The 15502-nt window shown below is 48.4% G+C and overlaps 1 protein-coding gene across 1 annotated transcript in view; it reads left to right on the top strand.

Annotated features, from left to right (window-relative positions):
• Nucleotides 1-4473: 4473 nt before the first annotated feature.
• The window catches only part of EXT1 (exostosin glycosyltransferase 1), a 175663-nt gene continuing 164634 nt past the window's right edge, over nucleotides 4474-15502 (top strand). Inside the window, exon 1 of the mRNA XM_021546410.4 lies at nucleotides 4474-5555. Coding sequence (XP_021402085.1) covers nucleotides 4609-5555 — 947 coding nt within the window. The 5' untranslated portion in view covers nucleotides 4474-4608. The remainder of the gene's footprint in view (nucleotides 5556-15502) is intronic.

The following is a 15502-nucleotide window of genomic DNA, read 5'->3' as shown; positions in this document are numbered from 1 at the left end:
CACAACCCTGGGTAAGGGCAATTTGAAGGCAGAGATAGTTTTTAAGGCAGCCTTAACTCTTTCCAGACGGGGGGTAGTGGACTTCAAAAAACGCTTTTCAGAGTTTAACTTGGTGTGGTTGACCACTGAATAAAGGGAGAGCACTGACTTTGCCTCTCACCAGGTGAACAAATATGAAATAGGAGTCAGCTCCTCTCCCACAGCCTTCAAGTGAGGACTTCTGCTAAAAGCTTTGCTCTTCAATCTTCGTATGATCACCCAAACCAAAGTGGCATCTGCAGGTACTTGGCATCTGTAGAAATCAGGCTTATAAATACAGAGCCAAGCCTGGAGCTCCAGGCCACTCGTTCTGCAAGGCTTTGCTTTGATCTTGGGAAATACTTGTTGCACTTAGCCAGGGAAAAGCATGTGTGCGGCACAAAGAATGGTGATTTGAGCTAAGCATGGAACAGAGTAACAATTTTTAATTGCACGTGTCTGTCAACAAGCCCTTTCAAACATCTTAGCTCCATTGTATTTTTATCCCTTTTCCCCTTGGATCATGACACACTTGACAGTAGTGATAAATCAGCTTTCATGCTGTTCTATTAGCCAAGAAATTATTATCAGTCCCATTTAGCTGGAAATGTGAGACCCACAGGTAGTCTAATACAGTGATTACCTCAGGTAGCTACCTATAACATGCCAGTCTCAGCAGGAGAGTCTCATTCCACCCCTCGGAAAGGATGCTCCCCTGGAAATTGTGAGGGTGATTTTAGGTCTCCTACAAGGGAAACACTTTAATCACAGTGTTACCAGATCAAAAAAAAAAAAAAAAAAAAAAAAAAAAAAAGGGGGGGGGGGATAGGGACAGGTGAGAGTGAGAGGACTTTCCTCTTATATTTTGAGTGGATTTCAGTGCAAGAAGCAAGTTCCTATCTTCAGATTTGGTACTCAACAGCATCAAAACTAACATGCATTCAAGTGTGTGAAGCAGTAGGAAAATTTTCACATTAAAAAAGTGGAAGTTACCTCCAGATTTAAGTGACAGCTGAGCCAGGAACTCTGAGGAATTAGTTTTTGAAGGCATCTAAAGCTATAGCTGGACACCAAGAGAGACCCCAAAATGAGGAGCCAACACTAATGTGCCTCTCTAAGAATTTGGCCCCAAGTGACTTGCCACAGATTGAGCAGGTGTTAAGTTACAAAGTCATAAATAGAAAACCAATTCCCTCTCCTGGCCTTTCATTTAAAGGCTTGGACAGATTCCCAGACAACTGTCAGCCACATGAAGATATAAATTATTTAGAAGAGTGCAAAGGGTAATGAACCAGGGTCAAAAGCCACCTGCAAACTTGCAGACCCTTAGAATGCAGCAGTGGCCAGAACAAACCTGGGGTTGGTTACTCATGTTCTTGCCACATGGATACACTGAAATACACTTTCACCACTGATTCTTCCTCATCTTCAGGCAGAATTTCTATTACACACTGGTTTCTGCTCCATCATCTACCTGCCAGGTGGCAGCTGCAGGCAGAAAAAGGTAGGCTTCCTTTTCTGGAGTGCTCAGCCTCCAGTGCCTGCCCAGGCTGTGAATAACTCTCCAGCCAAAGAACTGAAGGCTGGCTGTGTGATTCCTGCCATGCTGCCCACAGTGCCTGAGCACCAGCAATGAAGTGGGCTGGACACAGGCTGATTTCAGTCCGGAAAGTTATGAACAGCGTGTGATGGCTAGTCTAGAAAGGTCTTCAAAAAGGCAACTGATCACCATAGCCACTCTCTCCCCAGTTACAGGCACACACACATCTCCTGGAGTAGGTTCTGCCAGGCACAATGGGATCCAGATCTCTCTGGAGCAATCAGACTGTAACTCAGAAATCCTACAGATAAAATCTGCTAGTGGTGATCTGTAGAGGTTTATTTATCTGTGGTCTAAAATGACAACCTCATTGCCTTTTTCCATATGCAAATATTTTAAACCTGAAGCATTCACTGGTGCTGTGAAGTCGGAAACAGTGTGGGTACCTCAAGTGCAGGGCAGTTCAGCTGGAAACCCATCAGTTTTCACTTCCCTCCTACACTTCCCTGTTGCAGGGAGCAGCACCATGGTACCACAGGCTCACCAGCACTGCATCCTCAAAATCAATTTGCAACAGTTACCATCCTTGGCACAGGCAGCAAAGCTCACAGACTTCCTTTTTTGTTTGAAACTGGTCCCCAGAGGCTTAATTTGCAGAGCAAATTTGCAGTAATGGGATTCCAGATTCCACCTTCCTGTGCCTGACAGAAGATGCCTCTGCAAGCTGCCTTGGTTCACCTTTCAAAAAGCTGACCTCTTTTTTCCTGAACAGCATCTCAGTTCTGGAATGTGAGCTGTGACAAATGTTTCAGAGCTAAAGAATAGATTAATATTTAATCACACTTCCCCACTATTGGGTCATTGTCCAAAATTTTTGACTCCTGTACCTAAATCTATACCAGTCACAAATATGACTTCATTCTCAGAATCAGACTTTTTCTTATTATTCCCAACTACTTCCTGCAACAGTCCTCCCCATAGTCAAATTATTTTTGAAGGGAACTGTCTTATCTTGGCTCCACACTTGGAGCCAAGAGTGGCTAGACCCACATTTTTCTATCAGTAATGCACCCTTCCATAGTAAGCCACATTTCCTGAAGACACACAATCTTCACACACATTATACATTTCTCTTCCTCAGCACCAGCACAGGGAGAAGAGGAAAGGACACAACGGCAGCCTCAGCTCATTCTTGGGACATGCATGGAAGAGTGCAGGGGTAGGGAAGCTTTTGACTGATGCAAGATTTCTGTCCCTCAGGTGGTGTAAGACTCCTCTACATCTGGCAGCTGGAGAGGGGAATTGCAATGCAGGAAAGGCAAATCCATTACATTTTTAATATAGGATATGAGCAATAAGGAAAACACGCTGGTACAGACTTTAGCATCAGATAGTTACTTGACATCCGGGGTCTTGTGCAAGCACCTTGAAGCCCATCCCAGGTGCTTTCCCCACTATTACTTGCTGAGCTAGCAGGACCGAAACGGATACATTCATTGGCACTGCAATCATCCCTTCCAGCACCGTGGGTGCCAAAAGAAGTTGGGGCCCCAGCTGTGTCCTGTCATCCCTCCAGCCTGGGTTCACCAAACGGGCCACCCCGCCCGAGTGATGGGGGCTCTCGCAGAACACAGGCTGCTGGCGATGGAACTGAACGCCAAGGAGGGGATGAGGTTAAGCTCAAATACAAGCTGCGGGGATGGCTGGGCGCTTAGGCAGCTCTCTACAGACCACTCGTTTATCAGCATCGTTTTGCTGCCTGCCAGCGCCGAGGAGCGGCCTCAGCGGTGCGGCGGGCCTGCTCGGGGGATGCCGACCACACCGCATCCCGGCCGGCGATGGCGGGGCGCGACCACGGCCCCCAGCCCTGCCCGCAGCACTCGGAACGCTGGTTACCAAGCGCCTCCTTACTGGGCTTTTGGGTCTCAGCCCCGGCTTGGGTCAGTTCCCTCGGGACCCCTCCAGCATAGCGGCGCCGCACTCGGCAGGGGGCGGCAGCGGCGGCGCCGGCACGGCCGGCGGACAGCCGGCTCGGGGCACCCTCGGCCGGGGGCTGCACTGGCAGGCGGCGGCGCGGGCAGGGGGCGAAGGAGCTCCCGAGGCACTGGATGCATCCCGCGGCTCACTGGATGTCACCCCGCGGGGCAGCCCCGGGCGCGTCCAGCACCCACCCAGAGCCCCCAGCGCCGCCCCAGCAGCGGCGCCCCCCGCCCGCCGGGTTATGAATGGGCGCGGCGGAAGCCCCGCCCCCCCGGACGTGACGCCCGCCAATGGGGGCGCGGGGTGCGCGGCGGGGTGAGGTCAGCGCGCGGGGCCGGGGCGGGGGCGGCGCGGGCCGGGTGCGGCGGGCGGGGGTCGCGGCCCCGGGCGGGCGGGGTGGGCGAGCGCGGCGCTCGGCGGCCGCTGCTGCCGCGGCCCGGGGGAGGCGGGGAAGGAAGGAGGGGCGAGCAAGAGAGGGAGGAGGAGAAAAAAGAGAGGGAGGAGGAGAATAGGAGGGTCCTCGCCGCCGCTGCTCTGTCCTGGGGGCCATTCAGCGGGAGCGAGGCGAGCAGCGAGCGAGCGGCGCCCGGGCCAGGCGTGGGGCGCCGGGCGATGCGGGGCTTCGTCAGGCTGCGGCGCGGCGGCCGCGGGCTGTGAGCCGGCGGGGCTGGGCCGGGCCGGGCTGGGCTGGGCTGGCGGCGCGGGGCGGAGAGGGGTGGGCGGGAGCGTGGCGGAGCCGAGCGCCGGCAGCGGCGGGAAGGTGGGAGCGGCGCTGCCCGGTGCCCGCCCCGCGCGGGGGGCCGGCCCTGAGTGCATGCGGGGCGCCCCGCCGGGCCGCCGCCGGGCCGCCGCCCGCCGCCCCTGAGACACCGGCGGCGAGAAAGTTGCGGCGGTTGCCCACATGCGCGGCCGCGGCCGGCGGCTTGGGGAACGGCGCCGAGCGGAGGTGGGCGAAGAGAGTTTGAAGCGCTCGCCGGCGGGAAGATGGCGGAGCGGAGCTGAGAGCGGCGCCCGGCGAGCTCGGGCTGCCCCCGCCTTCCTCCGCAGCCCCCCGGACCCCCGCCGGACACATGCAGGCCAAAAAACGCTACCTGACGCTGCTCTCTGCCGGCACCTGTCTTGCCCTGCTGCTGTACCTGGGAGGTGTGCGGCTGCGGGCGGCCCGGCACCCGCCGCCCGGTAGCCGGCATGGCCCGCGCCCCGGCGGCGCCGAGCGGCCCTGGCCCCGCTTCCCCGACGCCCTGCGGCCCTTCGCGCCCGCCGAGCGCCCGGGCCCCGAGGGCGGCGGGCGCGTCTCCCCCCGTCAGCGGCGGGACTCCAGCGCCGGCCTCTACCGCGGGCGCCGCTGCCGCATGGAGTCCTGCTTCGACTTCGCCCAGTGCAGGAAAAACGGCTTCAAGGTCTACGTGTACCCGCAGCAGAAGGGGGAGAAGATCGCTGAGAGCTACCAAAACGTCCTGGCCGCTATCGAGGGCTCCCGGTTCTACACCTCGGACCCCGGGCAGGCCTGCCTCTTCGTCCTCAGCCTGGACACGCTGGACCGAGACCAGCTCTCGCCCCAGTATGTGCACAACCTCCGCTCCAAGGTGCAGAGCCTCCACCTGTGGAACAACGGCAGAAACCACCTAATTTTTAATTTATACTCTGGTACCTGGCCCGACTACACTGAGGATGTGGGGTTCGACATTGGCCAGGCTATGCTGGCCAAAGCCAGCATCAGTACTGAAAACTTCAGACCCAACTTTGACGTTTCTATCCCGCTCTTTTCTAAGGATCATCCTAGGACAGGAGGGGAGAAGGGATTTTTGAGGTTTAACACCATCCCTCCTCTCAGGAAGTACATGTTGGTATTCAAGGGGAAAAGGTACCTGACGGGGATAGGGTCAGACACCAGGAATGCCTTATATCACGTCCATAACGGAGAGGATGTTGTCCTCCTGACCACCTGCAAGCATGGCAAAGACTGGCAAAAGCACAAGGATTCGCGCTGCGATCGAGACAACGCCGAATACGAAAAGTAAGTGAGCGGTGCCCTTTCCCCGTGCTTGTATCCTCGGGGAATGCCGGCGTGCCCTGCGCTGCAGGCGGCCCGGGCCGCCGGGCAGATGGGAGCAGATGTGTGCCAATGCGCCGGCAGTGGCCAGAGGACGGCATTCATCGCGCCTCTGGGCGAGTCGCTGGCTCCTCCCGTGAGCCGCGGGGCTGCCGGCTGGCTCGGTGCTGCCTTGGCCGGGGGAGCTGGCGGGGGGCGCGGAAGGGCGATGCGGGTCCTGCAGCCCAGGGACTGGTGACCTGCACGCGCAGCCTGCTGGCTTTCCAAGCCTTGCCAGCGGCGGAGGTGCTGTTGGAGGATGCGCTGGCATTTGGCACTGCTTTTTGTGTCCCCAGCGCCTCTTAGGCCAGATGCCCTGTGCCTTCCCCGCCCTGAGACAAAGTTTGTACGAGTGCTCAGCTCTCTCCAGGTCGCATGTGAGCCAGGCTCCCGAAGTGGGTTGGTTGCTGAGGGTGATGGCTAGGGATGCCCTCTACAAAAAGCACTGCCTGGCATGTGACCTGTGTGTATCTCCACAGACAAGCCAGTAACTTGCCTTGCCGTTTTTCCTCTCTCAGTTCAAACCAGCGCAGTATCAGTGAAGGAAGGAATGTTGGCTGTGTTTGTGTCCTGTGTCTGAGTTTCTCGTTTTTATATGTCAGAGGATACACCAGTGATGCGAGCTCAGTGTGTGTTTCTGTGAGCGCCTGGTTGCTTGCCTTTCCTCGACTTTTATTTTTATTTGTTGGTAATGTCACTGTGAAGCCAAATTTCGTCTCGCTGTACTGCTGCCCTTGTCTTCCAGTCTGCTTTTCAGGTTTGTATATATAGCTGCCGGGAAAATCGCTTCTGGGAATTACCTCCAGGATTGCAATGCTGACTAAGCTGTTTGCAGCTGATTAGTTTATTTAAATGCCGACCACCGCTATGTTTGCTGCGGAATAGGTGCCTGTATATGAAGTTTTTCACATGAGACTATTTCCTGGGTAGCATGAATTACACACTGAATTAAAAGAGACCAGCCATACACATCACAGTGCTGCGTGATGTGCAGTGGAGCTGCACCCAGAGCAGCCAACGGCTGGAGGGTTTTGTGGTGCACAGGGGAACGTTGGTGGAAAAATATTCCTGGAGAGCTTTTGGGAAGAAACTACGTTGGCATTAATACTGGTGAAAATTTCCGACTGGCTGGCTGTTTCTCCACCGAAACTATCCCCGGGGGGTTGGGAAGAGACTGGGAAGGTCAGCATTGCAAAGTCGAGAAGCCTGCATGAACTGCCTGGGTGAACTCTGCTCACCTTTTGGTTACTGTAATTCTGCTGCAGAGGAGAGGAAAAAGCAGTGCCAGTACTCGGTGGGGTTTTAATCCTATTCATTTTCAGAACACTGATGGGTGAGTGGTGAATTAATGCACATGTGGAAGTGATACAGCATCAGTGCCAGATGATCAGTAGAGATACTAAACTAAGCTCATGTTATTTGTTACCTGGGAGTCCCTGTGGCTTGTGATCTCCTTCAGGGAATATATGCTTTGGGAAAGAAGGGAGACCTGACAATTTCAGACTTTCAGGGTGCGTTGGTTTTTGGTTTTAGATCTGAGCAATTTGAGCTAATTTACAGATGGGAAAAATCCTGGTTATTTGCTGTATACTACTGTGTGTGTGTGCTGTCAAGTTGTCATAAAACCAAATACACCTGCTTGTAGCTTCACATGAGTCCAATTTTTTTACAGCTGTGCCATTTGGTCTAGTACATGATAGACCTCTCCCTATGAGTTCTGCTCCCCCTAAAGTGTCTTTGGCACTTATTGTGGTGAGATTTGTATATAGCAACCTTCAGGGGGTATGATAGCATGTACCCATCTGTACCCACTATGCTGTGCTAGTCATACAAAAAACATACTAGCCACTAGGATGCGGCTGTATCTGGGGTGGGGGGCTTCAACATTTGTTGCAATGTTGCTGTTAAAAGACAGGAACTAAAAACTGATGCTATTAAGAAAATAAGATCACTCCGAGAACTGAGGCAAGCTCAGTCTGTGGTCAAGCTGCTGAGGTGAAGGGGTTTGCTCTAGCGAACAGCTGCAGATTCTGCAACTCTTTGACCCCACATCTTACTGGAGTGAGGGCACCTGGCAGAGTTTGCTGCTGCCCCTTCTCACTTGTGCCTCGGTGCCGATGCACAGCCGAGTGTGCCATCTGCTGCTCTCCCAGCGCCGTGTCCTGCCAGGGCCTGTGTCTTCTGGCCCCCTGTGCCCGTAGGGGCCACGCCTGGTGCTCCAGTCCCTTTGTAAAATATGCTAGGTTCGTATCCCCAAGGTAGCATGACACAGCTGTCCAGTTGAAATGCTTCTGTGCTGATGTGTAAGTCAGCCGTGAAAGCTGTAGAAGGAACTCCATTTTTCAACCCACGTAAAGTAGCATCCTATCATCAGTGAGGCTGTAGTGCTTGTAAAGAAGTGTCTCTAAATAGATCTGGGCCTTGAAAACTGCACATGGAGTGGCTCTTGTGAGGCATTTGGGGCTTGGATTTAACAATGCATCTTCAAGGTTTTAATCAAAAAGAAGGAAAAACATACTCTCCAGGATACGTCTATTGGCATATATTGGGATTGGGAGTTGCATATTGTGCTTTTCTGTACTGATTTTCCTATCCTCTGCTGTGATATTTACACTACTCCATGTGAAATACAGTAGTGTAGGTGCCCTGGCCATGGAGAGCTGGGCTTGAGATAGCAGTGCTTGCCAGGATGATGGATGAATGGTGTGGTCTAGGTTAGAGGCCTTGCCAAGCCAGGTAAATTAGGTGACCAGAATTTAAAATGTGCTAGCCTTGTGGTGTTAGCAGGTTGGTGGTGTTGTGATGTATTGGGATTGGGGCTGCACAGACCACAAGTTACTTGTGATGGGGTTTCATCTAGGATGTAACATTTGGTGTTGGGTTCACATGAGGTTCACCTGTCTGCTGGATGTGGTGTTTCCTCTCTAGGAGATTGAAAAACCCAAGAAGGGTGACTCCCTGACCTCTGAAAAAATGTGTAGAGTGTCTTTGTTTGGGGAAAGCATGGATGGGCATGTGTGTATTTGACTATGTGAATTGTATTGAAAGATCCATCTGTATGTCACAGCTAATTAATTTGCATCCTAGTTACGCATCTCAGCAGATAAAGCTGAGGCAGACTAAAATGAATTACATTATCATGATTAGACTGCTAGCAAACAGGATATAAAAGAAAACAAAGAAAACCTCTGGTTTTCTTTACAGTGTCCTTGGTTGTCAGAGGTGGCCTTTGTCACCCAGCACTAGGGCAGCTGAGTTTTCTGCATTCCTCCACAATAAGATTTTAGCCTCAAGCTTTCCATTTCACAAAGGGTTAAGGGAATAAAAGCTGCTGCTACTGAAGTTTGAAGACAGCCTCTTAAATATTTAATGACAGTCTAAATATATACATATGTACAATGTGTTTTAAACAAAGGCAGAATTCATATACAGGCTTAACTGGTTCCAAATAATTACTTTTTGGAAGGTAATATAAATGACTGTGGATACCAAAAGAAATGGAGGAATGTGGTCTTCTAGTAAAGCCAGATGCAGAGAAGAGGTTTGCACCAAAATGAGAATCTTTCTACGAAAGTAAAGTAATGTCTGTGGTATATCCCCTGACCTGCAGCAGCCCTGCCCTCGGAAAATGGAGAGGGTAGCAGTGATAGTATCAAAAAACATACATAAAAAACAAAAGCTCATTCAAGGAGACTTTTTCTTCTTCCCTCTACAGTAAATTATGAGAATGAAGCAAAAGGGAAAAAAAGAAAGTAGCAGAATGGAGGAAGAAAGGTGAGAAAAAAACATATTTTTGGAGAAAAGTGAGCTATGGTGGAGGACAAATAACATGATGATGTGTTCTTTATAGACTAAGTTTTTTGACTGGTCAGTGCTCAAAACACCTGTGTGATCATGAATGAACAGAGAAAAGGAGGTAAAACATACAGGACCTCGTGAGTGGGACTTGTTCTGCCAGAGGAGGTTGGGGGCATGTACTAGTGGAGGAGGAGCCTATGGAAGGAGCTGCTCACAGATCTACCTGGGGCTGCTGGCAGAAGGGGAGAGCAGCAGCACCTTGCATGCTTACACTGGGGAGATATTTCTGCAGGGCACACAGTAGCACTAGGCAGGGTGCTGCAGGAGAATATATCCAGCTGAACATTTTCATTGATACCTGGTAGGTTTACCTGGTGTGTACTCTACTGATGGAACATGTGCCAATCACATCTGAACCTCTCACCCCTGAAAATCATGAGTAATGGTCGCAGTCATGCAATAGGCACAAAATGGGAAGAAAAGCAGGTTTTAGTTTTGCTTTCTTTCCACTAGGAATAAAATACACATACTAAAAAAAAGAAGTGGTAGAAGTACACTCGAGGGATGACTGCCACTCAGCAGACTGGCATAAGAATGTGAAGTAAGGCTTAGGCTTGCCCATCCAACATGTGATGATAATGTGAGCACTCCATATGCATGTATGTGCACATTTCAAACAAAGGTGTAATTCTTGTATTTATAATATACTGAGCTTCCGTGTATTGTACTAAAATACAAATGTAAATGCCACAATCACTCACTGGATTATTTTTTGAATCATCTAAAAAGCCTTCACAAGTCAGCTCATTTGCAGCTATTTAGGACAGGTCTCTGAGAAATGACCCAGGTTCCATTTGGCTGTTGTTCAGGACATCTGAAATGAGATGGGAACCAGTCAGTGCATGTTGTATATCACCAAGCTGTTTTAGGAGCTTGGATAAAACTCAGAAACTACTGAGAGTGCTTAGGCATTTTCCCAGAGTAACTTGGCTCCTACAGAGACCTGTCCCCACCAGACTACGTTTTAATATTGATTTTTGAAAAACTGGAAATTTGCCTGGTTTACAATACATTTATCCAAAATGAAATAAACAGGTAAATAACAAAGCTTTAATGGATGTCTGAGAATATAGGACTTGCTCTATTGTGGTTTTCCTTTCTCTCTATGTATTTCAGAGTGTCCTTATGTGCCTGTTGATGCTGATGTAATGCAAGTAGGGCCCTGAGGAGTAGGAGCTTCCAGAGGCTCCAGGCTGATGCTTTGGTAGGAACTGGGAGCATGGGGGACAAGGGCATCCCTAAGCTCACAGCCAGCCGTGCAAACCTCAGCCTGGTCGTTGCACGGCCCTTCCCTCTTCCCTGGTGGAGGTGTGGGAGTGGGTGGATCCATGTGTGTGATCATGTTCCCCGTGTGAGCAGTGCTGGGCACTGCTGTGTGTGTGGCCGGGTGTGTAGGGTCAGGCACTGGCAGAGGAGCCCACCCTGCCCGCGGGCCTTAAACCCGGCACCCTCCTAACCTCAAGTAATTAAGTTTTCTTGTGGGGTGAGTTATTATTATAATTGGTTGCCCCAGGCCTTTCTGTGCCTTTCTATGAAGCATCTCATAAGAAGCTGTGTGGTGACAAAGCATTACAGTAGATGGGTGATCTGGTCTGCAGCAGATGTTTTCTGCATGCAGAATGTATGGGAACACAGTTTTCACAGCTTGAGGGACTCTGCTTTTATTTTTCCTGCCTAGGAAAATTGATCTAGGATAGTTTATTGATAAATACTCATCATTGAAGAGACGCTTGATGATAGAACAAAATTCAAAGAAATAAATTATCTGAGTCATCATTTTAAGTAGACTTAATCTGGAAACAAGTAGTTTCAAGGGCTTGTTGAACCCAGATCAGAACTGAGCTGAGTAACAGTTCCAGCTACTTATTCTGGCAAGAGAAAGTCCTCTTGTGCCTCCAGTGAGGTAGCCTCAGCAAGAAGGTTCTCAGAGCATTCCTTGGTGTTCCTGCCTTCTTACCCTCCCTGGCTGGGTATTTCACAAGGCAAAGTCTCGTTTTTGCAGGACATTTTGTAGTGGCCTAAAGTAACTGAAACTGCTCCTGAGAGAGGTGGCTGAATTTAGGATTCCCTTGTGGGTTCTGTGCAGCTGCCCGCTGCTCCTTGCTGCATTGAGGGTGTTCTCAGCCGTGGCCCTGTTTGCATCCATGCATCTGTTAAGTAGTGCATGTTGCCGGGAGAATGGGATTGAACAAGAGGAGTTCTGGCTTGAGACAAACCCAATTGAAAAAGACTGCTGGAGATAATCCTTTTGCCCCACATATAGTCCTGGAACAGCTCACTGGAAAGTAAACCAGCAGCTGCTTGCGGGAGAGGGAAGTAGATGAAACTGGTCTGCATGAAGCACTTATTTACTCAACAGATGTGAGTCAAGAGAATGTGCTGTAATCTGATGATTTCTGGAGTATTATCTGTGATTGTTTTCCTTTTCTCTCTGAAGGGTTTCTTTCAGAAAATCCACAGAGTTTTGTAGTCTTGGGTAAACAAACTGTTTTGCTAACCAGAGAAGAATAATTGGTAGGTACATGGATAACTGGCCTGTGAATGGAGTTAAATGCTATTTTCTGAACTGCTAAGGTGATTGACTTCTCATGGACTTGGCTATATCTAGATGATGATGCAAGATTTATACTCTTGTCTCATGTTGTGTATGGATATTAGTTTAGCTTGTGGGAATGTGTGAATATAACTTCAGGTTATATTTAAGGTTCTGCACCTTTCCACATTGCCAAGTATTTGGGACATAGAGGTTTCAAAACCTCGTGGTTTACACTGAGCAATAGATTTGTTCTTCCTGTGTTCATCCACCTATGCTGTGCTTTTATGTGAGGCTTTGTGTTGCCCTTTTTCTATCCAAATTTCAGGAGGAAACAGGACATGTATCATCGCTGTTTTGCCCTTAATTTTGAAGTCTCCTCAGTCAACTGTAGGGAGCATTGCTGCTACGTAATGCTGATACAACTCATCCCCACATCTCTAGAGAAGACAGGGAGGGAGAGCTGTGGCAGGAGGTGCCTGTGACACCAAGTGTGCACAGGAGCAATTGAAGATCCTAGCCTGAGAATGGTGTGAGTCCTTTCTTCCACTTATATAACAAATTATAATTTGTAACAATTGACAGCTGTGCATGGGAAGAAACTGTCCTATTATTGTGGCACGGCTGCCATATAGCCTGGGAGGGTGTTTGAAGGTGAGAGATCAGCATACTGCTGTGGTGCAGGAGAAACTAGTTTAAAAATAAATTCCAAATGAGAATGAAACAGAAGGGGGAAGTAGTGTTGTAAGAAATACAGGCCCTATCTTAGGAAAATGTGTCTTAACTACTTTGCCGGGAAAAAACTGGTATGAGTGCTGCCAGGTTGATGGCTTTCCAAGTGCAATCTTGCTTCCTAAAAGGTTATAATTTCTTAGAACAAGAAAGCATAACTGTAAGCCAGTCAGGAGGGTTAGGCCTGTTCAACAATAGGAGGAAGAAGAGGCTGTTTTCTTTAAACATTTTGTGTTTCTGCACTTCTCTCCCACCAGTTCTTGCTGAGATTTAGCTTCAGTTTTTCAGGGGGTTCAGTGCTGTCTCCTTGGCCAGGATGCTGAATGGGTGTTCCCTGAAAGGTGGTAGGGGTGGGATGTTTGTGTTGGCTCAATCAGGCTCCCATTTCATACTCCAGTGAGACAGACTTCTCAACCCTTCTGCAGTCCCTGGGAGAAGTGAGGTGCTGGCAGGGCTGTCGCAGGAGCTCCTGCCTTCTCCTGCCTGGATATCTCAAGACTGCAGTCTGACCATCAGGATTGCCACTGGCAACCATACTTACATTTCCATATGCTTTTAAAATGGAAAGGAGTCTTTGCTTTTCCTAAGCATTTTGGAGGTTTACTTCAGTGCTTTATATTTAGAGCCTGTGTAAAACTGAAATACTACTAATTTATATTTTCTGTATTCTGTTCTCAGGAAGCATCAGTGAGCGTAGGTTTAAAATGATTTTCCAATGAAAGGTGACAATTGTCAGAAGCAGTATAAAGCAGCTCTTCTCTGTGTGTCTGGTGAGGACAAATAGCCTCTAAAGCTTTTTTGGGGTTTTACCTGTCCTGGGTGAGGACATGTTTTGTATATGAACCTTTTAACTCTCCTTGCTTCACTCAGCTGGTGCTGAAGACCACTGCTTTTCCAGGCACTGAAGTGCTGTTATTCCTGATAACTCCTCCAAGGGCTCTTGCGGTGCAGTTAGCAAATTCAGTAAAGCTTCTCTAAGTTACCTTATTTCTCCATGATGGTTTGTAGTCCAGAAAAACATGAGAACAAAATAATTCCTGGGTTCCTAAGTGAATTTCCCATTTATTCACTTTTTCCCCCTCTAATATCCTCTTTATGTTTATGAATGAAACAGAATTAAGGCTAATTTAGTTGATTGGCTGCAAAACAAAAGTATTGAATGCTAAGAATGGGAAATGAGAAGGCCTTTCTGAAATGTTACTTCTTTGCATAATTATAATAGATTATAATTATACATTTGGGTGTTTAGGAGTGGATTTGCTGTAAACACGGTTATGGGAAATCTCTTGGCACTCACTTGTGTCGGTTCGAGTCCCAGTGCGGTCCCGTTGATGGCTGTACCAGCATCTCTAACATCATTTTCTCTTTGGGCAGGGTGATGTGCCACAGAGAATGCAATCTCCAGTTCCCGTCCCAGCTCCTCCTACAAAATTACAGCTGGTCGATATGGCCATGTCAGACTGTTGACACAAATCAATAAGATCAATCATTCTTCAGCTCCTAAACAAAATTGAGAGCGTGATGCTGACGGCCTGCGCATAGCAGTAAATTCCTAAAGGAAAATCGCATACCGTAGTGTTTGCTGAGTGTGTCTGTGGGGGATCCTGTCCCGTTAATAATTAGTTCTCTGAGGCTGTAAAAAGGAGCATAGTATAAATAGTTTGCTAGAGCTGCAGTGTGTGTTATGACCCCTGCAGCCTTCAGGCTGATGGAGAACATCACCTGACCAACAGCCAATGTGGGAAACAGGGACAGTGTATGGGTAGGAATCCTGTTTTTCTTCATTCTCCTAGAAGATCTTGACTTCTGATACTGTTTTTTTCCCTGGCAAATAATTGCAGACATTTTATCATAATAATGGAATTCCTGATACAGTCAGGTAGTTCAGTGTGTTACTACCAGAAAGAATCATAGTTAGTACCCATCAGAATCATAGTTTTTGTAGTCAAGAATAAATTCAGAGGCTGCTTCTAAAAATCAGAATCTGTGTCTGAAGGGAAGGACAAATTTTTGTTATAATGTCTGAATTTATATCTCTGAAGGCTTGTTTTGGCGTGTCTGCTTGTAGACTCAATCAGCTGCTTCAGGAAGATAAACACATGAATGTTTAATCTTACAAGTTTGCCACCAACAATTGTGGTGGGTGCTAGCAGATTTTTCTTTTAATTAAATGTAATTTATCTAATCCTAATGGGAAACATAATTATAGGATTTATTTTTTAATACAGTGATTTCAGAATTATTTTATAAAGAATAGTAACAATTCCCCCTTAAGGGTGGTTTAAAAATCAGCAAACAAAATAGAAAAAACTGAAGTACACTTTGCTAAAAGTAATAAATCTCAGACAAGATGCAAAAAAAAAGCGTCTGAAATGTTGGAGCCGCAATAAAGCTGAAAATTAATGATCAGTAGGTTGCTGCTGCTACAAGAGAGTGAATGCATTATGGATTTGAGGAGACGCCTATAGCTTATTAAATGCCAGCAAATTTCTGCATAAGCAGTAGAAAACCCTGATCAGGAATTGTAAAACTGCAGCTGGAAGATCCAGTGCTACAAAGGATGTGTGCACCATGTGTATGGTTGAAACATAAGAAAGTGCTTCGCAGGATCATGGTCTAAAGTTGCATGCTAAGCTCCTTTAGTTTCTGATCGGAGGGATTTAAATGTTTCAGTAAGGCATGACTGTAGTCGCAGGAAGGGATTTATCATACTTTACATAAGAAGGTGTGTATAACTGTTTAAAATAAT

Source organism: Lonchura striata, chromosome 2, assembly GCF_050655825.1.
Source record: "Lonchura striata isolate lonStrDom1 chromosome 2, ASM5065582v1, whole genome shotgun sequence".
Classification (NCBI taxonomy): domain Eukaryota; kingdom Metazoa; phylum Chordata; class Aves; order Passeriformes; family Estrildidae; genus Lonchura; species Lonchura striata.
Note: the sequence above shows the minus strand (reverse complement) of the source record. Positions and strands in the feature narration are given on the sequence as shown.